At 42.0% G+C, this 26,803-nt stretch overlaps 1 protein-coding gene across 2 annotated transcripts; it reads right to left on the bottom strand.

The window, feature by feature from the left end:
• Nucleotides 1-5,764: 5,764 nt before the first annotated feature.
• On the bottom strand, nt 5,765-25,020 carry C1H12orf75 (chromosome 1 C12orf75 homolog). Of its 2 annotated transcripts, none has more exons than XM_054196111.1 (6): nt 24,914-25,020; nt 17,684-17,708; nt 11,381-11,416; nt 10,138-10,227; nt 9,315-9,355; nt 5,765-7,877 (listed from the first exon to the last, which is right to left on the bottom strand). In XM_054196111.1, exons 1-6 carry the CDS (start codon nt 24,954-24,956, stop codon nt 7,846-7,848), a joined length of 267 nt encoding a protein of 88 aa, XP_054052086.1. In that variant the 5' UTR covers nt 24,957-25,020; the 3' UTR covers nt 5,765-7,845. The 2 variants fall into 2 exon arrangements, with proteins under 2 accessions (XP_054052086.1, XP_054052092.1); XM_054196117.1 differs by having other exon boundaries at nt 10,148-10,227.
• Nucleotides 25,021-26,803: the final 1,783 nt, after the last annotated feature.

Below are 26,803 nucleotides of genomic sequence, written 5' to 3'. Positions count from 1 at the left end.
GGTTTGCTGACCTACTTTGGACAAGGATTTATTCCGACATCCAAGGCTACAGCCCGCCTCCTCTGAGGCTGCTGGGAAAGCCCGATGTGCAGCTGCCGATGAGATAGTGATTAATTTGATTGTCACCAGCACGGCTCTGAACATAAGGCTTCTTCAGGAGGCACATAAAAGGCAACTCAGTGCAGTCACTTGGGTTTTGCTGCTAAGAGAGCGAGGGAAGCAGAAAAACAAATCCCAGCACTATTTAAGACTTCAGACAGTTGAAGACAAGGCCAGCCTCTCCATCACAGCAGTGTTGTTTGTTCTGGTCTGCTGTCACGGTGTGGGTATGGCATGGTACAACTGGCCTGGGGAGGACCGCTGGCAATATATGGCTGGTCCCTCAGTGGGTGTGAAGCCACCATACCTTACCCAGAGCACCAAAGAGACAGTGGGATCAACAGAGATAGTATGTCATAGAGGTGTCCTTCTGCCCCAGCAGTCTACCAGCTGGTTCTTCAAACCACTTTGACTATTTACACTGGTAGACACCATGAAGGTGCACTGCACAGCCGCGTGGCCAAACCAGCAGGCTGCAAAGTGGGAGTTTTCAGATTATGATGAGCAACACTCTGTGCACCTCAGCTACACCCCATGACCTAGGCAAGAAAACCTACGGGTCAAATGGTCAGCCTCTGCCAACTGGAAGTAATTTCCCTTACTACCTACGGACATGTGCAGGTGTTGCGGACTGCAACTACTTTGTGGCAACCGCAATAACAGTACAAGGGATACTGCTATAATTCGTAGTGTCTAATACAGGTATTTATGATATTGAATCACAGGACCCAAGTCCTTATGATCTTGTTCCTTTTGTCATCATTTCAAGCCGCTCCAAAGAGACCACACAATGTTGCAAAGTCATCTCTCCAACTAAGTTACCAGTAATGTTTACTCTTCTTTTGCACATCACTGCTCAAACTGGAATGCAATGGAGACACTTTCGCATCATTTTATGCCTTCCACAGACATATCTGAAGGAGGTGTCATGCAGGAGGTAAGATGAGGTTTCAAGACCCTACACTGAGGAATGGAAGACTCCTACAACCATGTCAGTCCAAATCCCAAGATGATACAGTCACGTGTGCAGTAAATGCTCCTCCTAGAGAAGAATCAGGCAACATTACCCACGTTTCAACTGAAGCTGAAAAAAACAACTGAGTAGCAAAGCGTTCAGGATAAAATGTTCTTCAGTGGCACCCACTTGGAGTGCTCACCTCAGCAAAGGCGTGACCCTAACCCTTTGGGTAAAATCTAGTCTGTGGCAAGGTTTTATGCCAGAGGGTATATTTGAGATAAAAATGGCAAATAGTGCACAAAGTTTTGAAAATTGCATGAAGTACACATTCGTACAACAAATACAGAAGAAATGTTGTGCCAGGGATTATTTCAGCCAACAGGAGAAAATGAAGGAAAAATATCATGTTTCAAAAAAAATACCTGAAAGGAGGAAACATGAAATCTAGTCTAATCTAGTCTAATTTGTTAAAGATTTGGATTAGTTTCAACATATATGTCTCTATCATAGAGCTAGTCAATACTCTTTATCTTTTTTCCTGTAGCTCTGAATGAGAATTGCTTGCAATTGTTTGCAGGCAAGGAGAGGTTGATTGTTTACTGGTTCAGATGAGAATTTGACTTCCTCTTGAATTTCGAAGGGAAAAATATAATGCTGCTCTTGGCAAATTATTATCAGAAATCAAAAATTATTTTCCATATACTGATTTCAGGGTTCTTTTCACTGGATGTCTTGGATTTCTCAAGAAGCAATGCTTATACAAGCAATGATGTCTTGAACAAAGACCCTTTAATAATGCTGTGTAAATTCTCCAACCATTATTTATCCTATTACAAAGAATTTGGAATTTATAGAAGCTCCATCTCCCCTGGCTGGCAGAGTTTCCTTATTACAAATTAATTCCCTGCCAAAAATGTTTTGTTTTTATCTGATGATCCAAAGCAGTTCCTTCGATAGAACAGTAAAAGAATTTAATCATTTATTTATTAAACTAACCCACAATTTGGAAGAGGAAAAAGAAGTAGGCAACTGGTTTCTTGTGAGACTTCAAAGATGAAGTACGTTGTTATAATAACCAGATACTTGGAGTTTGCTCAAGTTGATACTATTTATATATTTAGATCTAATCAAATCTTTTAATTTTAAAGAAAATCCGTTGGTTGATTTCCCAAAAGTATGTAAGGCTCCTATGGACAAAACAGGTAGCAGGAGTCCTTCCAAGTTTTTTTCTTATAGCAATATTATTTGGGGAATGCAAACCTATCTGATAGAAAATATTCACAGCTCAAAGTTATGGGTCAGTGTCCAGTAACAGATAAACATAAATATGATATTAGATATAAGCTGAAAAGTGTTCTTACCTCCCTGATTTTATTTATTTATGCATATGGTGTTATGTTTGTATTCTGTCAAGTAGAGTTTGGTAGCGACGCAATGTGGACTCTCTCCAAAGTCTGAATACCTCCCTAACTCCAATAAACAGTCTTAACATTTTCCTACAGTCTGGTATCCCCCACAAAAGTTATTGAATATGACCTGCCTCCAATTAGCATGTTGCTCTGAATCACAGCCTCACAGGAAGAATCCAGTGAGCTCAGCTTTTATGGAGCTGAAGCCATCCTGCAGACAACACTGAGGTTTGGCCAACACAAAAAGTGGGCAATGAAGGCTAAGGGTGGAATTCAGTATTTCTCATTAAAACATAGGAATCAAAGACCATAAACAAAACTCTGTAAGTGGACTGCTAATTCCCAGAGTACCGATAAGGGTGCTGTGATCCAAACTAATCATTTGCACAGTGATCCATTAGTTATGAGAAATGCAAAATAGGTGGCATAATTAAACCAAAGCTTTGGTTCTAACTCTACTCTGTTTTTCCGATTAAGCTCTCACTTCCTTTTCGCATATTCTATAATCTTTCCTTGTGCTAAGCCTGTTAATGATTTTTACATCTTGTATATTTTCTCAGTCTACTAAGTGGTTTTTCAAGTGTGATGCAAACTTCCAAAGTAATTAGAAGTTTCGGTCTGCATAGAGAGACATAAACAAAAAGAACACTAACGCAAATTTTGAAAGAGAAGGCAGGATATTTACATATCCTGGTAACACCCAAAAGGACATATAAGGTTCATAGGCTCATTACACTGGGCATTAAGCAAATAAAAATGAGATAAGTTGTTTCCCAATCTCAGACATCTGAGGGCTGGAATGAACCGATAAGCCAAATTCCATTTCTCTTCAGTCTTAGAACGATTTGGCAGCAGTCGTCTACTTGCTCTGTTTTCAAGAGATTAGAATCACAGAGAAATGGAGTAGATACTTAATTAAACTATTTCCTTTTTTACGTCATTTTCTGTTCGTAACCTCCTTCTGCATCTGTCTTCACTGCATGATATTATAATCCTCATTCTCCTACTTATTTCCTCCTTTCTGGCACACAAAATCCCCTTCATCCAGGCTCCATCCCATGTATCTTTCTAATTCTTTTCTCAGTACAGTTAAGCTAATGAGAGTTTCACTGCACTTCACAGAATGATCTGTTTCACAAGCAGGGTCCTATCTTCAGCTTATAGGTATTTTAATAATGACCAGGTAAGTACCCACGACACAGAAGTTCCCGCAACATGGGTGACAGCCGCTCTAAGCACCCACAAGCAGGTTTCTGCTGTCTGGGAAATACTCCAATCTTTGAAGACCCCGGGGCTACAGTAAAAATTGTCAGATCATGTAAAATGAAATCACTCCTATTATGATAAATCTAACTTCTGCATGTGTTTGTTGCTAAAACAAGAGTTGAATCATTTAGCCCAGCCTCAAAACATTTCCTGCAACACTGGCACGCCATTGCTCTATGGAAAGTCGAGAGAGCTGTTATTTTCTTGGTCTTTTTCTAAATACGTTGCAAAACAAAAATACTCCACAAATCATTCTCCTCCAGCGTGTTCTCCACAAAGCCAATTCACCTGAAGTGTTCAAATTGCTGTCAATAGGAAGCAGTGAGGATGTACTGCAAAACTCCGAGGAACTATAACCAGATAAGAGCTTCTTTTAGTGGGTACACGCAACTGAGGAACTGTAGTAGCAGTCTGTAATAATTGTCACTTCTGATCACCATGGGAACCAAACAGCGGTCTACTTTGCAGAAAACAGATCAGCAGTGACTCACTGAGTGCTTGGGAAGCATGACTATTGAGAATCACTAGACTTGTGTGGGTGACAAGGAACAATACACTAGTGATGCCAGTTCAACCATAGCCCGATACAGCAGAGACTCCTGTGCTAGACATGCAGGATGAAAACAAGTAATTTAGTACTTTGCCTCTGCGTTCGTTAGAGACAAATTTCACCTTTAGGTTTTTCTGCAGCTTCAGCCTTGTGTGGACTCTTTGCTATGAGAGGATTTCACTTCTAGTGAATGAAGTCCTAACTGACCTTACAATGGGCTTTACCAGGTCTTCTGCAACCCAATTAGTGACAGATTTAACCCTTGAGTGACACAAAGTTTTAAAGCAATGTCACATCCCCTGAACTACACTGTGATGTGGATGGACACGTGAGATGGGCAGTATCTCTACCTGGACTACCCAGATACCATGGAACCAGGTCCTTACAACTAAGCTCCAGGTTCTGCATTAAGAAGAAAGCAAAATAAATGCACTGTCTCATCAGCGTAATTCAAAGGAGCAGCAGTCTTCGAGGTGAAGTAGTTTGTACTACTAGACCAAAATTCACAATCCAACAAGATACCTGGATTGTTTTTCAGCTAATCACAAACTGTCATTACAATCCTATGCTTTGATACTCCAGAATTTCTCAAGATTCAGTTGTCTGTTATGTGAATTCAAGCATAATATTTCTGGGCTGTCAAAGAATCCCAAATGGGAGTGTCTAAGATTATAAAGCCTGAATCCACTGTCTTTGCTAAACTATTTTCACTGGCTCCTTAGCTCTGGCTGGAGAAAGAGTGACAACTGCAAAGGAAATGGTATTACAGCCCCAACATTTAAATGTTTCTTCTTTACAAATGGTAATTCAAGATGTTTTAACAAAACCAAAGTATATTCCTTAATAATAACTCTGCCATTCAATGGCTCCTTGTGTTCTGTTCTCAATTCTCCCATTGAACCATCATTTGAGTGCCTAAATATCCTTCAAGGATGCCATCAAATGCACAGCTGGCAGCTGGCTTATAGGGCTTCTTTTGTGTTCGTCTTCCTAACAGAAATATCCATAAATTGTAAGTTTTGAAAGAGCAGATATACTTGTTTCTCCATGAAACGTCATGTGCTCTTATCAACAAAGGCTTAAGAAATGCTGCTCACCGTAGAGGAATTTTGATGATCAGAAAATCAGTTCCCTAAGTGGAATTTGGCCTAGACAGAATACAGTGTCCTGCCTCACAGACCCCCTCTGTGGGTCCTTGGGAAAACAAAAGACAAGAGTCTGCAAATCTAAGACAGGCCCAGAGCACCCTGGGCAGTCTGATGGGTAGAGGGCTGCATGGCATAATAGAATGTGTATCTATTGCTGAGGCTCCAGTCCATGACACTGAAACATTTGTCAGTTGATCAGTAAGCTTTTGAAATTAAAAGATGCAGAGGAACAAAAATATTAAGAAACCACCATACCTCCCACACATTCAGAGGATGACTCGTTTATAGGCCAATTCTGCAAAATGCTCCACACTTCTCTGCAGATCTGCACAAGAAAAATTAAGCAGTGACATAAAACAAGAAAGAGTACCCTTTGCAACTGTCCCACCACCAACTGCTAGGAGCTATTCAATAAAGATCACCTCTCTCTCCTCAGCCCACACACAGGGGTTCAGATATCAGTAGCAGAACAAGTGATGTTTGCATTTAGCCCTGTCCACACTTTTGATGACTCTTCCCAGCAATTGAATGATAGAAGTGGATGAATAACTGGGGAGATAACTGGCATCTGTTGTCCGCTTTTCAAGCACTATGAGGTATCCTAGGACGACTGGTGTTTTTTCTGCTTTGGGAAAGGTAACGTTATCAGGCCAGACATAGGCCTAATTGCTTTGTACTAAATAAACTGGTACTGTGCAAACCGTTTATGGAACATGTGATGTGGAAACTATATGCTTATGCTATGGGAAGCAGGTGGGAAGCAAACCTGCGCGTTTATTACCCAGTGTTACTTGCATTCTCTGCAGCTTGCCATGCAAGAACAACACTCTGCAGATGTAATCTACATTCATTCATTCATACTGAGATATTCTAACACCACCTCATAATCTTCAAGCTTATTTCATCTGGGTTCAGGGTTGGAGGGGTCAAGCATGAGATGTATATTTGTCTTCAGGAGCTGGAAGCCTGAAATCATTGATAACCCAAGTGGCAGATTTCCAGAGAACAGCAGTAAATAATGTCACAAATACTTAAAAGAGGACAAGCAAGGAATAGTTTTAAATACCTCTTTTAACAGGCCTCACACCAAACAAACTACTACTAATTTTAAAGCAAGAGCTGCAAGTTTCTGGAGATCATAGTCAATGGCTGTTCATTCGTCTCAATAGGTATCAGTGAAACGGGCAGTAATTTCATGGTTCACAGTGTTTCACTTCTTCATGTAAAGTGGTCATTAATCTACAGTAATACATTAATGTGGTGTGGGTTGGGGTTTTTTGGTTTCTTTGTTTGTTTAAAGTGGATGGCATATCGTGTCCTACTAAAAAAAGTTTGACTAAAGAATTATGCAAAAGGCTTTAATAATTTAAATACTTGTTCAACCATATGGAAATGTACAATCTGGGAAACCTACAGTTGCTATAAATTTAATGAATTTTAAAACCTCCCATCCATTATTTAATACAACAGTTTGCTAAAATAATAACAACACTCATTCTGTTACAGTTTGCCATACTGGAGATACTTAGAGATGGGATATAAAACTCTAATAGTGATCAAAAATCCTCTACAGTTCAGGAGGATACAGCACTGGAGTTCAGTCACGCCACCTCCGAAAATACTATCACTTCATCCTTATGCAAGGAAATGTCATTATAATATTAAACAGAATGGAAGATATAACATAACAGTTTGGTTCATTAGTATTTTTTTTTCATGTAATGCTTTATAAAAGAGATAAAGCTGAAGAAAATAAAAACAGACATGTAGATATTATGATGAAGTACATTGTTCTTATTTAAATAAATTCCTCGAGCAATATTTTCTTAAAAGGTGAAAATTGAAGACTAATATTTGTCTCACTGTATAAAAGTGATGGTAGTAATTATAAAGAACCCGATGGTCTTATGCTTATTTCATCCTATTCTTAAGTTTTCACAGCAAAAATATTAAAATTTGCAATATTACCAAAAAGATGCAAACCTGTCAAATATATTACTCTGAAGTAAATTAACAATTAATTTATAGGAACCTACCATAGGAACTATTAAGTGGACAGTAGTAATGGTTTTCTATATAAAATCTATCAAAAATTGTTGGAGAAAATATACGAAGCGTAGCTGATTGATAGCTGATGAAATCTGCAATATGGCCACAGAGAAATAAGTTGCAGATCATCAAAGTTAGCTCTTGTGCAGAAACATCCACCATGAGTTCACTAATTTCATTTTTCACTGGAGAACAGCAGGAGGTTTCCATAATGCAATCATCATAGGAAACTGATTCAACGCTGTACTTTAAGCTTTACCCGTAGTTGGAACTTGCAACAGTTTAGATTTTTTTGGTGCTCTGATCTCTTTTGCTCTCCGGAAGGCTACGTAAGTATAAAAATCTTCAGCACAAAGACAGCTCTCTCTAAAGCACTGGCAACTGGTCTTGGTAGAAGACTGTTCGAAAAAAGAAAGGGACAAACAGCTTTAGATAGACTGGTAAAACAATACAGTAACACTATGCATAAACCAGAGAACTAGGTTGTCATTAGAAGCTGAGAGATTTGTGGCCTATGACCTGCAGATGCACATAAACTCGTGGAGCTAAGAGGACCCTTTGCAGATTTAAAGGTGCTCATCTGTGTAAGTCTTTTTTAGCCTGAGTCAGCAGCCAAGCCCTGATCTTGCACCAATGAAGGCAAAATGCACTTTCAACTACTCTGAATAGCAAAAAATGTCAAGTGATTGATTCTACCCAACCTCAGGCATCTAACTAAAGCACCTAGACGTGGACCTAATCAACCCAGGCTCTGTTCATCAACCACAGATGGAAAGCTGCAACCTCAAGAAGTTGCTTCGGTCTTGCCCAGGGTCAAGGGTGACGGTGTTGCTAACTTACATCTCAGCCAGGTTACTGAAATCAGGTGTGATGACCACATGAAGGTCTCACCGTATATGAGTGTTCCTAGCAAAGTCTACGGAGCTTTAACCATTGACATGAGTAAAGATAATCAGTATATGCGTGTTCTGCTCTACTAGACCTGCATCCAGCAGCGGGACCAGACAGAACTGTTTCTTGCTCTTCACCTGAATTAGGAAAGGGTTCTGCTTCCTATGGAAATTGTTGGCAGCTTTGTAATTTCCCCCTCTCCACTGGCTAGACATCAAAATAGTTCCCTTTCAAAAGTTGTCAATGTTTATTTACTTCAAATTCTGAATGGAAACTTAGCTTGCTTTCTTTATCTTCAGACATGAACTTGTAAAGGACTTTTTTTTTTTTTTTTTTTTTTTTGAGTTAGTCAGTTAGTTGAAACTCTTAAGTCAGGAATAGAGGCTATACATTTTCACTGCCCTATTCTGTCTGGTGGAGAACAAAGCCCCCCAGATTCTCCCATAGCAAGAGGAAAGCTCCAGTATGTTACTTAGTGGGTGCCTCACTTTGGTCCTCAAGGTCCTCCCCAAAACGGAGAGGATGTTTTCTAACTGCAAACTACTCATTTCTGGAAAAAGCTTTGTCTCTACAGATGCTGGTCTACACACTGCTGATGCACCTCACCTCTCATGGGAGGTTTTAGTACTGCTGCAGGATTAGCTGTGGTGTGGCTGAAGACGAATACACTGACATTTCGTTTCCATTCATTCCCAAACGGAGTAATAAAGAGTTTCCTTGCTTCTCACTTCTCACCAAGACGACGTCTTTACCCACTTTCTGATTTATGTCTGCACCACTGAGATCTGGCCCCTGATCCAGCCTTTAGAAGAGTTATGCTGCAGCTGGAGAAGCAACTGGGTGATTCCCAGACCGCCGGAGAGCAGCACAGGGAGCCATTGCCACCTGGCTTCTGTTCAACAAATACATGCCAAGCACATAACGTTAATTAAGACATACTGTACCTCCAGCTGTTTGCATCTTGATGGGTTTATTTCCTTCTAATCTTAATTAGAAAACAAAAGATAAAGATGGTTAAAACATTGCAACATATCACTAATTTAGAACACCGTTTAAGAAAGACATGCAATAAAAGGTACTACTGTTCCAAAACCAGCTACTATTATTTTGGTTAAGAGTGTTATTTTTCTTCATCTTTTTGCTTTGCAGCAAATTTTGGAGGCACCGCCAGTGACTAAGTTGTGCTGTATGTATGTAACAGCAGCATTTTGCTATATTAAAACTAAGCAATATTACATGATTTCATAAATACATGTTTATGACTTGCCTATTAAGTGTAATGCTTTTTCCCACTGTTCAAAAATATCACATGGAAAAGAAACAGTTTCCACTGGCTTTCACGTAAGAACGGAAATAAACCTGAAAGCAAGCACTTACTAACTGTTATTACTGGAATTCACCACAATGCAAGTAAACACCTTCAAAACTAAAAATAGCTCTGAGGCTCTGCAAGTGCATCTATGACAGCCTCTTAGTCCTAACAGGGTTTTGTTTTCTTTGAATTCACAGAGCGCTCAGAGCATGGAGAAGTTGTTCAGAAGACAATGTACCACATTGTCAGCATCTGCTCCAGGATCCTTCTGCAAAAGTAAGTGTGTTAAAATTTAAATAAACGGGAACAATCATGTTAACGATTATAAATAGCCCCACTGCCTTAAGAGGCTCCAAGGCTAGCCAGTCTGTCTGAAATAATAATTGATTTTTAAAGGAAATACATCCTACTAGATAAAATTAAACCGAGAAAAGAGGAGAAATGCAATACGCAACCTTCCAATACCTTTCGGTGCAGCTTTCGTCTGACTGGAAACCATGGCAGCCGCATCCGACGGCAGGCCAACATACACGCCACCATAGTTCCTGATTTAAAGAAACAATTAAAGAGACATCAGAGCTTAACTGTAACACTTCTCCCTACAATGTTAACATCACGCAGCAGCATTACAAAGACCATGGCTGGTCAGAGAGGAGGGTACCTCTGCACAAGCATCCTCAGAGGAGCCCTCCGTTCCCATGGCTATGCAAAAACGTGCACATTAAGTGCCAGGTGCTTGCTAACATGGTGCCAGGCAAAAAAAAAACTTGAGGCTAGCTGTAACTCTTAAGTGGGACCCAAGCCTGTGAAAGGAGCTATTGTTGCTCAAGTTCCTAATATTTTTCATTAAATCCCAAATTGTTGTGACAATAAACCCCACTGGACCAGCTTCTTCTAGACATCGAGTATATCCAACTGAGGACAGAGCCAATCCGATCGTAATGTTCAACACTGGGACCACCGAAGCACCTCACTTCAAACAGCCCACACCAATTAAGCAGCACTTTCACCTCGGCTTGCAAATAAATAAGACCTGCATCCCCCTGCTTAGGGCCACGCTTGGAGAAAACTGTTAGTAGGAAGGAGCACGAGGGTGTTAGGTACCTTCATAGCCCAATCCTCTCCCTTTCATGGCCCTGCAGACCGTATTTTCTGGCTTCAAGGCATGTATGAAAAGCAGGGACTGATACAAGGAGGTGAAAAACTGGGTCCTTATGAGCCTCTGCTGTGCCTGGAGCTACTTGCAGAGAGTCCCATTACCCTGCTCTGTCCCGTTCAGTGCCAAATTAATCACACCTCCTCCAGCCCTCAGGGCTCTGACTGATTTCTGATTTGTTTGATGAGAGAGTCACACTTCCTTTGATTTCCAGCCCAGCAGAGATCTCCCACAAGTGCTAATGCCATCTTCTGTGGTGGGCCTGGTGTAACGGCAGAGGTCACTGGCCCTTGTCAAGCACATCACCTACAGCTGTGAGATAATGTGCTCTTCTTGCCACAAAGTTCCCCTCTCCCCAACTCACTAATGGGAGTGACTGGATTCATCAATACTGGGCTCCGTGAGAGTTTTGGGGTTTTTTTCCCCCGCTCTGCTTTGGTGGCATTGGTGGGAATTAGGAGGAGGAAAGGAAGGATGTACATCTGGTGGCAGAACTCACTGCAGCCTATTGCAAATAAAGCCAGTCCCAGTAGAGCACCTACCTCCTTTTGTCATCATCCGATACAGATTCTTCTGCTCTGTAACATCAAAAGATATAAAGCACATTAGCACATTGTTTCTTTCAGATACTCCATCACCACCTGGGTAGATTCAGGAGCAAGGGAAGAAGCGGATTATTACTGATCCCAGTTTAATTCAGGTCATCCACAACTCAATGAAGTATTCACACAGACACAAAAAGTGACGATTTTCCAATCTAACATACAGAAGAAATAAAAGCATTGAGAATAGATGCAACTTAGTTTTCATGACCCCCACGAGTGATGCCTGAAACAGGTAAATTAACACTTTTCCTGAGTGAGTCCCCACACTATTCCACACATAACATGAAACATAAAGGCTCCGCGTATAATATGAACGAGCCTGGGCTGCTATTCCACCAAAAGAGGACTGGAAGGGACCGGACATCCATGCTAGCATGGGAATGAGGATGAAGACAGATAAATTTTCACAGCAGCTGTGCAAAAAGATGTTACAGAACCTCTCCGTAAAATGAGGTACTGCAATTCCTGAAGTCAGAGTTGTTTGCAAACCAAATAACTGTTACTAATCCTTTATAAATGGACAATCGCTTCTCTTTTACCTTTTGACAGGGCAGGGGGTAAAGTAATCAGCATCAATGTGAAGGCAAATGTAGTATGGAAAAGATAAAAAATTTATTTTTACTCCCTGAGGCTATAGCACCTGTGCTGCAGTCTCAGTCTGTGCCCCAGCATCAGTCTTCATACAAACAACTTGCCCACCTTTGACTAAATATTTGGACTTTGAGCTCCGCTGGCATGGATGGGCATGGACCAGGGCAGCAGCTGCATTTTAGCTTGATCTGGAACCTACCGAACTAGCAGTAAAAAAATAGAGGCAAGATAACTTCAGTGCTGTTAAATCCACAGACATCCTTCATCCCTTCTCTGGGGGGCAACTGTGACAACTGCCCGAGAAGGAGTCCTGCACCGTGGCCGCTCAGGGAGCCATGAGACATGGCCATGGAGGTGCCCAGGGAAGGCTGCCAACAGCAAAGGGGGCACCACAACCCAAGAAGGGCTCCGCTGTAGAAATGCTCATGCACAGGCTGTTCACCCAGACATCCTCACCTTAAGGTCCAGTTGGACTATGGGAGAAATGTTAAGATACTTCTCATCTTGAGCTGATCCATGAATTTCTGATCTGCTCCCTAGGTGAAAAAACTGAGAGCTGGCCTTTACCCAGTGTTAGGGCTAAATCCATTCTGTAGCCTTGAAAGGCATTTCTGAACTATGATATTTAACAATAATATATGGCATTTCTTATTGTAATTTATTTATTCTAAGAGGTAGATATGCCTACTGTTTAATCTTCAGGGCTGTGTGCCATTACATTATGCCCTGAAGTCAATGGCATTTTGTTCCAAAGTGCAGAAAGCTCGTAGCAAGACGCAGCCTAAAATGCAAAAAAAAGCCCCTTAAACCTCATCCAGAACTCTCCTGGAAGGGTAGCAAATGCCTTAAAAATACTGCTACAAGTTGGAAATTGTCTTACGCTTACCTTGTTTCTAAGTGGCAGAACATTGCGCACTATCCTTTCTGCATCATCACAGTGAATGTGGGTACACAGGTCCTTTTAATTGTAGAGGCTTGGGGTGAATTTAAGTATGCTGCAGTTTTGCGAAGTGATATTCACGCAGGGCATAGCCCTGAGTGGGGTGAGCCTCCTATCAGCTGTCTTTGCCTACATCTTACCACTGAAGAGAGACACAGCAACAAACTCCTCTTTCTATGGCCCTCCTGCCACTCCTCCCCGGAGGAGCTAGTGCCATTTCAGAAGACATCTCCCACCTCCTCTGACCTCATGTAGCCTAAGCCACCTTGCAGTCCTCACGCACGTGACCTGAAAAATGCAGAGACAACTTTCCTTGAGGACTGTGAAGTTGCTCTGTCCTACTGGGGGTGAATTCCAGCTGAAGAAAGTGGAAAACCTGTGTATATCAGTCAGTACAAATAAGCCCTGTATTTTTAGCAAGAAAAATGACAACGCTTTAAGAAAGGGACTTTGGGTGCCAAGAGATCACAAACAATCATTTCTGTTGAACCAATTGAATGCGTCACAGGATTGATTTTCTCAAACAACTGGAAACATTTTCTATAATCCAGATTAACCATTATCCACAGAAAAGAATCCTTTAAAAGCATAAAAGCACCAACAACTTCATCCGCAGCTCAAAGCCTCTAAAACGGAGTTGTAAGAATAATAATCAATATTGTCCAACAGGAAATTAATGTCAATGTTAAAAAAAAAAAAAAACACAAACCAAAACCAAAAACCAACCTCTACTAGGCAACAGGGCTATTTTCTTCTCTTCTAGAAATGTTTTGTAACGGGGCAGCACTGGACCGTTACTGTCATTCTCACACCAAAACAAATTATCCAGTCTATGATTAAGCAGACTAGATTTTTTAAAAACATTTTGCTTTCTTCCTTTCCTCTTAATAGCTGCAAATCAAAGTCTAGTTTTGCCATGCCTTTTCCCTTACGTGCGCAATAGCAAATACAATCTGGGATTGTACAGGCCACAGCTCCTGGGCTGGGTGACGACTGGGTGCAATCTGTTGTAGTCCTGCTAAGAAAGAGGAGGTGAGCAGAGACAGGAGGAACGTGGAAGCGTCGGGGTGGGGGGAGGGAGGGGGAGTATCTGGTGATGGCACTAAGGAAGAAGCCATTTTCCACCCCTTTCTGGGGACTCCTTTCTAAGCAGCACGGGAAGGAATGTGGCTCCAGTTGATTTATTCGGCATATTCACACACCTCTTGCCTTCACACGCTGTAGTATAAAGCCCCATGTTGAAAGGTGACCACAAATTTCACAAGTTCAAATGTCCAGGTGGCAGCTGAGCCACTGCATCAGATGCTGCTTCTGCGCCCAGGCTGAGTGAAGACGGGTGGCTCCAGGGAGCAGGGGTGCAATGGCAACACTTAACCACGTGGAAATGAGAGCAGAAAGAAGCTCCTTTGGTTTCGGCAGCACTCTGACTGCCACATCTCCCAGACTCACAGATATGGGGATACAGGAGTCCAGCACATCCTTTCTCTCTCTCTTTCTACCTCCAATGCATCTTTACCTGCTTCTTATGTCAGGGATGAAAGAAGAACCTAGCATTAAAAAAAAAAAAATCTTTAAATATTGCTATTTACAGAGTCCTCCAAGAAAAGCAAGCTAGGATAACCTTTTCTGCACCAGGAACAGATAGCAAAAGGAACTTAGCAGTCCAATGTGCTTTGTACTGATCCGCTGTCGTGTCACTGCATCTTCCCTCAGATGTTGTTGACATCTACTGCAGAGGAACCGAGAGCACGTTTTTCAGCAGGTAGTGTAGGTGGAGTCCTGTAGCCAGTGGGTGGATTTAATAGCAAATCCACATAACGGCATTCTATTTTCAGCTAGAATAAATGTTTCTTTTGGTAAGGATTTGCCTATCCCAAGAGGCTTCCAGTCACCCTCCTAAGTCTGAAAAATATGCTTGTTTCAACTGTCAGTTTTTACATCCATCAGTCCTACGTCCATTTGATGGTAAGAGAAGCTGCCATCTTTCATAATATTTTAAATATCAAATGACAAGCATTCACATTAATTCATTCCATCCACATTTCTGTTACCTCAGCTTTTAAGACTCTGTTCGTGCCAAGCATTATATAGACTCTTTCTGGCCATGCCCAGTTGTACCACCAGAGACGATTCACTAAACTTTGCACAAGTGACAGATGACTTCTCCTCAGGTTCCCAGTGTTTCTTGGGAACAAGGGCCTGTGATTTATATTAGATGGATTTCTTCACAATATTTTGAAACAGGCTTGAACTGCTGTGTCCGTTCCTTCCTACTGTTACCAATCTTCCTCTGAATTTAGCCACGCTCCAAATATTACAGGCATTGCATCATTTTCTAGCATATACTTTACCCCTCCTATATCTAAGCTTCTCCAGTTAGCAGTGATGTACTTCTCTTTCTTAGGAGGGCTAGAGCATTGGGTGAAGCTGGTCAACAGATTCACTGTTGATTTGAGAGCTGGAGCACACAGGGAGAGATTGCATTCCCAGATCATATGTCCTTCTTGTCGCCGCACGGCCCTCCATCTCACAGCACTTTGCATAGGAAGATCATATATATCATCATCCCTATCTTACTGGTGGAGAAACTCAAGGCCCAGAGGGCAAAGGAGCTTCCCCGTGGTCAGCCAGGAGGGCTCAGAGAAGGATCCAGCCGTCCCACCTTCCACCCGGCTGCTCACTCCGTGAGACGCTGGTGCCTTGGCAATGAGTCACAGTCAAGAAATGAGAAATCTCTTGAGTTAGAATAACCAGATTCTGTATCAAAAAGGCATGCTCTAAGTAAGGACACACCTAAATGCTTTCCTGGATCAGAACTGATATGACTGAAATTTGACCACAAAACCAATCTGGGTTTTTCAAAAACGTTTTTTAATCTTTACTGGTAAAAGTGAAAAGGTATAAAATAAAAGCTTGTGTGGATTTATAATGTTAGTTAATACAAATCTGTTAACTTCCATAAAACTAAAATAGTTTTTTTGGTATTTTACTTCCTTCGTAAAAAATCTGCTGTTAAATATTAGGATGATTGATTTAGGACTTTTCAGGTCATCGCTGCCATTCCTCATTAACAGATCTGCATTTCTAATGTCTGACGAGAAGGCTCAACCATGCTATTATCACACAGGTGGTTCAGCTGGCTCCACTATACTTATCTGAATGAGTAATGGTTCCAGGATTGACCCTTTCACTTTGTTGAAGTCTGCACTAGCAATTAGCTTTTTCTAAGTTATCCCAATACGTTTTCGAAACATGACAGATGATCTAACACCAATACATAGGATGTTCCCAGTTAACTCCTAAAGCCTGGCCCTACAAATGCTTACACACACATAAACGCAATTCTACATATACCCATCCATACCTTTAAGCACAGAAACATGCCTACTAAATTAATAAGTTAACAGTGACAGTGCTTGCAATTTCAAAGTTTAAAACTACAAAAGAGCAAAGAGAGAGATGCAGTTCTAAGTCAGTCAAGTTATCTACACTGAACAAAAAGGCCCTAATATAGATTAAAAACAGTGGTTTTGTATATATAAAAGTGCTGAGGGCATGGATGCTGCAGGCTGTATCAAGAAGAGGTTCTTCATAAGCTTGTCTTCTGTAATTTATTTATTGTCTGACACTGAAAACCCAGAAAACAGACTACTCGGGTAACACAGATCTCGGGAGTATCTGTGACAACAGCATTCATCTGCCAAGTGAGACCTGTCGTCAGTTCTCAGCTGTGCTCTGTAATAGCAAGGACAAGCCTGTTGTTAAGCTCTTCTCTCCACTTGTTTATCTGACTTGACAGCCCTCATTTCTACACCAGGATTCCTCCATCTAATTAGAGTAGTTACTCTAAATGAAGTAAATAAAACTGAAGAATGTTCCTATTGCATAACATGAAAATCTTTCCCAGGTCCCTCAATCTCAAACTCTACTGGCAAATACCAATTATACGAAATAGAAGGAGGCAAGACCTCGGGAGAACTTCTTTACTGTTTCCTTTGATAGGAAAACAAATTTATGTCTGAATAAAGCTGTTCCTGCACATTTCTGCATCAGCAAATGAAAAATGGGCCAAGGCTGATCTTTTGCTGCTGCTTTTCTGAAAACCAGAAGTTGGCAAGAGGCAACAGGACAATAGAGGTTCAGACCCTCCACATTTAGAGAAAAACAGGATGGGTAGGGCTGCCCTCTGCTACTCAGTGTCAGAGGAGCCGATAGATACTATCTTCAATGCGGGGAACATCTAGAGAAGGTGGGTACTTTGAAAAGGAAGTCTGGATGGGTTACTGGGTCTCCTGCAAAGAGGGAAAATTTGCCTCAGTGGCTCTTTAAATCCCTCACAGGCTTTGGTGGAAATTTATGTGGTTGTTTCACACAATGACATGGCCTTCAGGAAAAGGTGTACTGGTACGTGACAGGGAAGAGTAGTCTGCAGTAACGTAGCCACATCTGGGAGACGACTCTCTCAACAGAAGCAGAAAGAAGACATTTCTATTAGAGAAATAACAAGGGAAGGAATCTGTAGAAAAGTAAACAAGACATGAAGTTGTTTTGTAGAGATGGAAGCTGTCACTAAAGACAATAAACATCTGGTGGTGTTAATTATATGTTAGGAGCCAGGTGAATCATGTATGACTAAATCTAGTATAAGGCTGGTAGGACTGAAGGTAAGTCCACAGTTACATATTTGAGGGAGTAGATTAAGTACTTACACATCTTTAGTAGTCCCTGTGGCACCTAGAATGAAAAAAAAGAAGTGCATGTTTACAAGATAATGGCATAATCCTCTAAACCAACCGATAGTACAGTAAGCATTTTTCTGCCTTTCTGTCCCAAACAATGCAGAAATAGCAACAGGAATCTTCTATTGTCAGAGAAGAGGTTTCTCAGGATTGTCTAGTTTATCCTTAATGATTATCTATATTGTCCCTTAAGCCTATCACACACAGCTTTGGGCCAGATTCTCAGTGGGTGAAAATGATGCTGCTGTGGACCCAGGTGCAGTCACTCAGGATGAGAGCAACATAAGACAAAAATCACCTTTTTGAATTCTATATGCTTCACTTTGCTCAGTCTTCTGTTGGTTTTGTCTGCTACAAAGTCACCACAACTAACCAAGCAGTTACGCCTGAATGCCTGTTTATTTTGCCATTTGACTCTGTTGTTGGCACTACATGTGTAAAATGCTACTCCATTCTTCCTGCCAGATAAACAAAGTTTTATAAAACAACTAGACAGAACTAATATAAACATTGGGACACAATCCATCCAAAGCCCTAGACATCTAAAAAGATCAACCACCCCTTAATTAATCTTGCTATTTAACAAAAAAGCAAAAAGACAAAAGCTACCACCTGGCTGCCTGATCTCAGCAATTGTTTTGTTTGGGTTTTTTTTTTTTGGTGACTCAGATGCTTCTTGCTGGGAGAGGAACATTCACTCAAGTACAAACTCTTTCCTGTTCCTCCCAAGTTATTAATGCCATGTTGCTATTGCTGGTATATCATTCAGCTGAGTAACCAGCAAATTATCCCTTCTATTAATTACACAAGCTAGGGCAAACTTTAGAAAACCTTTCACTTCTCCTTTTCCTCTTCCTCTCAGTACTTAGCTGGAAGAGGTTATCTGAGCTCGCTGAAGAAACTACAGTCGTCAATCCAAGAAAATTTACAGGTTTGGAGGTAGGTTGGGTTGTTTTTTTCCAGCCATGGCACTTCAATTCTTGAAAAACTTTATTTTTGCTGCTGAAAAATATCCATAAATATAAAACGTCTTTTGTCTCACTCTGATATGTAAGAATATGCCTTCCGCAACTTTATGTCAAATGCAGAGAGGAAGAAACAGTCCTGCAAGGCCTTCCAGCACCGTCTACCTGAATGGATGGCAGGCAACATCTCTCTTTACAGCTAACTCTTGAACATAATATCATTCCCAATTCCTATAACCTGACTATCCCTCCTGTTCCCAGCAACAACGTAAACTAGACTTGTATAAGACTATACACATTACTTCTGCTAGCATTGCTTCCAGAGTCATCAAAATCTCTGTACGGCTATGTGTATCAGCAGAAACTCTTAATTAAGCTGCAGGGAGCACTTCTATGCACAATAAGCTCAGGTCCTTGCTTTAAAACTTTATTCTACCTGGCAGCTTTCTGAGACTTTTTGGCTCTATAGGCACATCTACATGGTACTACATATAAACCCCCCAAATTGATTGTGTCCAGATGGGAGGCTGGCATTGCAGCGCTGCATGCAAACTTGACCTCAGCTGAGGGAGGAAGACATTTTCTGCTGCCCAGGGGCTAGTTCATCCAGAGTCAGCTCAGCTATGGACCTTCAGGGCACCACCCTGCAAATCTAGACAGAGCCTAGGCATCAGCAAGACATCAGACAACATACGTTTTGAAAAGCTCAGCTCCATTGCTAGCAAGATATATTTTTTCTTCCAGAAGTTGTTATTCCTGTGCTGTGCTTGTTCTGCACCAGAACCACGACTTTCTCGTTTTCTCAACTTTAGCTCACCGCAAACAAACTCAGTTTCTCCAAAAAGGTTCATGGTCTTTTGTGAGGCCTTTGCCGAGCCTTTTCTGAGTCTGAGCTGAGGTCTCAGCGCTTTGGATCCTCACTTGAAAAACTAATGCCTTCCTCACAGGAAGTATACCAAAAGTGTTTAATACGCAAACTGAAACCTCAGCTGAGGGAGAAGAACTGTGGGCCTACAGTACTGCTACAACTCCCAGTGGAGATACTCAAGTTCCACTCAATCACCAGGCATATGTCAATGCCATGCCCACGTTCAGTGCCATACCTGTCTTCAGTGCATTACGGTACACGTGCATTCGCACTCTGGGGACAGGAGCTGTCTCTCAGACCCATCAGCTCGGGCTTCGTGTAGAGCTATACAGCTATGAACCTGTATTTGAGAATGGAGATGTGCCACTAGCGTTCACACCTGGCAGCACTTGTTTCGTTTGAATATTAGAGACAATACCACTGCTGAAAAAAAATCACTGCACTTTGAAATGCACCTCACACAAAAACATTGAGAACTAAATATGGTGAAAACAAATTCACTTTTTAAGATATCATTTTTACTATTTATAATAAATAAATACATATAACAAACAAACAGTTTGCTTTCTCTTGGTTTTATAAGCCCAAAGAACCAGGTTATCCTCACTTCCACTGATGGGATTCCATTGATTTCAGTGGTGTTATTTCTCAATTTCACTAGCAAAAGTGAAACAGGAGTTTGGTCCAAATTCACTTGAGTACCACTAAAGTACTTCCACTTCACAAACAAGTTTTCTTCCTGGAAGAGTTCTGAGCTTACAAATGAACATCACTGTAGCTAGGTGACCCATAAGTATCTCTATGTAAAAACTTGTACAGTTTTCTTCATTAGGGAGCCTGAACACTCCTTATACATAGATTTTATTTCACAAGGAAACCAATAACATCTCAGTTTGTACAGACATGTTTGTTTTTAAAGTCCAATCCATTCACCCTCACCCCTGTTACTTCAATGACACATTTCTCTAACTCTTCCATGTTTAGTGAGCAATACTTAGTGCGTTATTTTATAGCTACTCAAGTTCCTCCTGCCAGAAGTTCAGCCAAAGAATCTTGTTTACTACTGGTTCACAAACAGTGCATAGCTGTTCCACAGCAGCAAGGCTTAGTGCTCTTGTAGCTGTGATGTTTTAGATATATGACTTGAGAAAAGCATCGCATATTTGAGAGCTTGTCCATTTTTTCCCACTCTATCAGCTTGGCCTAAAAAAAGGCAGCACTTGACCCTACAACCCTAGTCCCGATAGGCTCATGTTGGTTTGGTTTTCCAAAAACCTGCCTAACCTCAGCAATAGGGGTAGCTGGGAAGCTGCAGCCACAAAAAATAGGCAGTACTGTGCTGTCCTGAATGAGCTCTCTGCTGACACCATCTACATAGTAGGACCATGGGCACATTTTGGCATTTTAGAGCTGCAGGAGGAAAAGCAAGAGTACAGCCTGCAGAATAAACGAGACCTATTCAGCCATACATTGCTCTGAGCCCGATTACGGAAGGAAAAACATTTCATCTAGAGTACTGGAGCTGTGATCCCTCAAAAAAACAACAACCCTATAGCATCTAAACAAATTAAAAAGAACAAAAAAGGATCTTCCATTCAGTAAGAGGGGGTTTTGCACTTTCAAAACAACAGCAGCTTGTTGTGGTGGCTCTGCAGGATTTCGGTAAACGCAGGACAAATGCAAGAGATGGTTGAAAGAAAGTGATAGCCACAGACAATATTCCTCTGTGCTGAGAAATACATCACAAGCGAACGTGGAAGACACAAACTTCAGAAAAAATCCAAAAGGATGAGAGGCAACCACTTACACGAATAAAAACACGGATACAAAAAATGCCAGTATCTGACATTACAGTAGATTATGAAACATTTTCCTATTATTTTCCTACAATATTTTCCTACAAATACTTCAAATAATAGTTTCAAAAAGCAAATAAAACCCTCAAAATTATGCATACATGCAAGCAACAGTTAAGATTACGAATGAATTTTCTATTCTCGGCTCCTTTCTGATTTGCTCCAAAAGGCAGCAATATGGAAGCAAGTCCAACATCAATGACTTTATTCTGTTTATACCCCAGTGTAACTGAGGACAGAATCATATCCATTTACTTCAAATCAATTACTTCTTCAACTCATCAGGTGGCAGTTCTGTACATAGACTTGACCTGATCAAGCACTAATTTTTAAAATTAGTTGGATCTTAAGTAGAATGGCAGGATGGTTTCCTGGGCATTCCACCAAACTGGAAATTAATAGTTCTGTTTAAACTTTGTGTGAAAGTTCTCCTGCATCATAATTTGGCTGTATTTGAAGCTCCACACAGACTAACAGCTTCTCTGTATATTTAAATAAAGGCTAGACTGCCAGCCTCCACCAAGTACCATAATTTAAGGTGCTGTCATTGCTACTACAATTGATACAGAAAGGAGGAGGCAGTTCAAAATTGTAACAATTCTAACGACTCTAGAATGAAGGGAAATGCCTTAACTCAGAAAAAAAGTAAATTAGTGTTTAAGGGTGTATTTTTAAAAGACCAAAAAAGAAGAGCTATTTTGGAGCTTCTAAAACACCAGGAAATAACATGAAAGAAGGATATGTAAAGCGAGGTAACAAAACATCAGGAAAATAGCAGTTTGTTAATAAAACTTTCTATGGGTGATGGGAAATTTAAAAAATAAGTATAATCCATATTTAACATAAAATGGCTAGGTGATTTAAGAAGGATGTGTATACATCACTTTACTTGGATAACAGAAGTTGCCATTTCTCAACCGAGGAGCCTTTTGCCAGTGTCTGATGCTCCGGAAGGAAAATTTAAACGCTGTTAAATTGATGTTCTGGAGTTCTGCACCACAGACAGAAATGTTATTCTAGATCATATCTATTAGTTTAGATCTTGCAGACCATAGGGCTGATAGCTCCTCTGATGTCATTCTAGCCATGCAACAGAAGATAATACCATTAGCTGAACTATCATTACGTATACATCTGCTTAGGAAAAATCAAGTTAGGCTACAATAGAAATTTTACCAGAGTAAGAAAATGGGGACGAGCGTAACACGTCTAATGTATTCTGTAAAGCATGCTACAATTTTATCCTTAGTCATATAATATGACAGACAGTGTTACAGGTTAATTATATGTTATGTACCTCTAGCTTTGACATTACTGACTGCAGAATAGTCATAACTGTAGCATTAAAGATGTAGTCATGCTGTGCAAGCTACAAAATTAATTTGTATTTACACAGCATTCACAGTATACGCTGTGAATACACAGTATTCGCGTCTTTTGGGATAATACTGAGAGTTACACTTCCCTTAAGAGCTCTAGAATTCTGATTAAAAACCATCTTCTCCTTCCTCAACACAAAATAATTTTATTTTTACTAGACACACTTCCTAAGGAATGCCAAATGGAAAAAACTAAATAGCAGACATCTGACTTCTTACTTTTATTACCAGTTGTTGGTTATTATCACACCATAGACTGCATAGTTATTCCTGACTGACAGTGGTGAAAGTAAGAAAAGAACTGGACCTTTAAGAGCTGTATTTACTTTGGAAAGGTTTATCAGGGCAACAGTAATAATTCCATTATAATTATTATGTGTTTTACATGGCATTGTTCGTTTTTACCTGCACTAAGCCATTGGAGATCTGTGGACTATTTCTAAAAAGTATGCAAAAGGCTTCCACAAAATGCAAGTTCAATTGTATTATGGATAACAATATTGAAGAGGCCATACCTTCAGTAAAACTAATTGAATCTACAAGCCAAAACCTGTTGCAAATAGCTGCCTTTAATGCAACAGTGGTCACACTTATTTAAACTAACAAACTTCTAATTCAACACAATTCACTAAATACTAATGCTGTCAGAGTTGGTCTATTGGACATTCATTTACTCATTTGTGCCCTGGTACAAGTTCCACAGGGTAGCCAGATCAACATTAATTGTGAAGCTACCACAAAGGGACTAATAATCAACCCAAAATTTTCCTCTGAAGTTCTCTGATACTTGCTGTGGTGCCTTTACCCAGCAAACAGAAACAGGATGTGAACAAGCATCACCCCGGCAATATGAAGCTACGTTGGTCATACACTGAAACAACTTCCAGTCTCAGCAATGCAGGAGTCAACTAATGGGAGAGAATTAAAATCTGCAGACAGGACAGCTCTAATAAGAGTGCTGGAAGATCAAGCAAATTCATACAGTGCATTCTTTATGGATGAGAGGTACGTGATACCTAACACCTAATTTATAATTATTTTAACAGAAATCAAGTAAGCAATAATGGCAGAAAAGCCTCCTCTACTCCTATGAGTGCGAAGTGCAGGGTTTAGGGGAGAAACCAGCAACACACCACACAAACATACACACGTACACACAACTTGGAGAAGGCATCATCATTCACATTCAAAGATACGCCCAGTTCCACAAATCGGGACTGGCACTGCCTGAGGCACCACTGAAGCTCTGGATCAAGTAAGTCAAAACGGTAACAGATGGAGACCCAGTAATTCTAACTGGTCTGGCCATTATTTTGCTGCATATTTTCAAGAGGTTATGAAGCTAGCAAGTGTATCTGGAAGACTTACTGCAGGTACTGAAACAGGTGGCAATATTTGCCAAGTGCAGTTAGGATGAAAAATGATCGAGAAATTCTCACATTTGTAACTATATGGTGAAAGTCCACTTAATCCTAATTTCCATATACTTTCCTTTTTTGTGGGGGCTAGGGGGAGGAAGAGCACAACCAGCACCATCTTCCCAGATCTTATCTCTTTTGAAAATAACAATGAACAAATAAGGGAGGCAGCTGGACGCACCAGCCAGCGGTACGCAGTAACACGCAAGAAACCTCAATCTTGGAATATCCTCCAACTTCTCCGGCAAGCAGAGGAGAAGAAGTGGCACAAATTCATTTCAGAAGTGGCATTCATGGCCTTATAGGGAAGCAAAGAGGATGGAACTTACACCCCCGGCGGGATCCTTACGTCCAGCTCCTGGCCTGAGCTCACCGTGCCTTGGAGGGCTACTGTTGGAGGCGGTGACCCCAGCCACAACCCGGGCACCAGAACACCGCCGGCGCCCCCCCCAGCGGGCCACATCACCCTCTCTCTCTCCCCTGGGCAAGCGCATCAGCCTCGGGAAAGGAAGATGCTCTTGCGGGAGCGCGGGCAGCGACCCCCGCCGGCATCCCCCAAACCGGGGTGGGGCTGGGGGGATGCAGCCCCGCCAGGGATGGGTGGCTGCGTGTCCTCCGCCTCTCCCCGACCCGCAGCCCCCCGGCAGGGCTGCCCGTGGGGATGCTCACTCGTTCCCCCCTGGCCCGATCCCGCACCGCCCGCCGCCGCCCTACCTCTCCCGCCCGCGCCGCCGGCCGTGGAGTTGCCGCAGCCCATGGGCGCTGCCCTGCCCGGCGGTGCGGAGCCCGGCGGTGCGGAGCCCTGCGGAGCGGCGACGGGAAGCAGCCGGCGGCAGGCGGAGCCCGGTGGGAGATAAAGCCGCGGGGACCCCTCCTCCTCCTCCTCCTCCTCCTCCCCCTCTCCCCACCCATCGCCCGGGAAACCGCCGGCCCCGAGCGCCGCCGCCCGGCACCAGCCTCGGCCCCTCGCTGCAGCGCCCGTCCATCCCCGAGGAAAGCCACCCCCTACCTTCCCGGGCTTTCCCCTAGTCCCCTCGGGGACAGTTAAGCCGGAGATAAGGCTCCACACAGACATAAACCTGCAGGACCCTGAACGACCCTCTCAGGAGGGCAGCAAGCGCAGAGCCCCCCCCGGGCAGAGCAGATGCCCCTTGTTTCACGGCAGCTTTGGGACATCCCCGCGGGGGAAAGGGGTGTCACCAAAGGTCCAGGCTGCGACCCCTACACCTGCTACCAAGAACACCCAGTTCGCTATTTTAAGCAAATATTTATTGGCTGCTTTCAGTATTTCTGTTCTTATAGAAACATGATGGTGAAACCCACTGAGTTGATAAGAGCTGCAGGTTCGCTTTCCCCAATTAACGTCAACAGCACTGAGAAATGGGCAAGATGAGTTTGCAAAGCCTGCAAGCAACCTTTTTTTTATTCAAAACTTGGACCATTCCCTCAAAATAATTTGACTTATTTTCTTCTAACCCGAACCTTTCTTCCACACAGAGAAGTAAAAGACTTCCAAACCTTCCTCTTGCTCAGTCCTCTCAAATGACCAGGGAGCCAAAACCTAATGGATACAACCAGACACAACCCGAAATACTCTAGCTAGATATTACTGTTAACAACAAATCCGTTTAAGGGCTCAGAAAGATGTTTCAGGGGTGTCATATAAACACCAGTACCAGCATCACCGTTGCATATGACTGATAACTGTCTTTCTTTACCACAAAAGGATCAGATAGAAAATGCTGCTGCCTGATCTGCCTGATCTTTCAGTCTATTCAGAGAAGGGAAAGAAAGACAGCAGAGTTCTCTTACAGACTTCCCCAAAAGCACATATTAAAAACAAGCAGCTCCATAAGCAGCGGAGTCAGCAATGTCCAGTCTCCTATGGATTTATGCCCTGGGGAGGCACACCTGCATGGCCTCACTGATGTCTAACCACCAGTGAGCCCACCTCACAGCAGCGTGGGCATGGGTAGGGTCTGCCTCCTGTGGCTGGCCACCTATTTTCATGACATTTATAGAAAGTCAGTATTTTCAGGGTCTTTGCCTATACCTTCCTGACAAATTGCCTGAACCTGAACAACTGGTTCAAAATTTAATAAGGCAGGGCTATCAGGCACACAGGCATGGCTACACTCCTCCTTCACCACCACCAGCCCCCCGGTAACGCAGGCAGCGCGATTGCGTGCATTTTGCTTCAGAAAAAAATCTCACAAAGGTTCACAGACACAATTTTTGGATGACCAATTTTCTGAAAATCGCATATAGAAAAGTAAATGCTTAGGCTGAGCTTTCGAGTGCCAAGCATCATCCCAAAGCAAATTTTTAATAGCAGAGTTACGAAGGAAGACGGAGTGCTATGAAAGCAAGGCGTGCAGCAAGACATGCTGCATAAAATCCTGTATGGTTTTCTAATACAAAACCAAACAAAAAATCCCAGTAACCCACACCGACCATAGACCTGCCACACTGTGGAATAATCTATGAATATGGTTTTAGTACATCATTTACCTGGGAGGAAGCGGTTGTGGTGAGCACAGAAACCGAGCGATCTCCTCACGTATTAGAAGAGGCAGCTGGGAGGCAAAAATCCCCTGGAGACGC

Source organism: Rissa tridactyla, chromosome 1 (assembly GCF_028500815.1).
Source record: "Rissa tridactyla isolate bRisTri1 chromosome 1, bRisTri1.patW.cur.20221130, whole genome shotgun sequence".
NCBI classification, from domain to species: Eukaryota; Metazoa; Chordata; class Aves; order Charadriiformes; family Laridae; genus Rissa; species Rissa tridactyla.
This window is presented reverse-complemented; position numbering and strand designations above follow the sequence as displayed.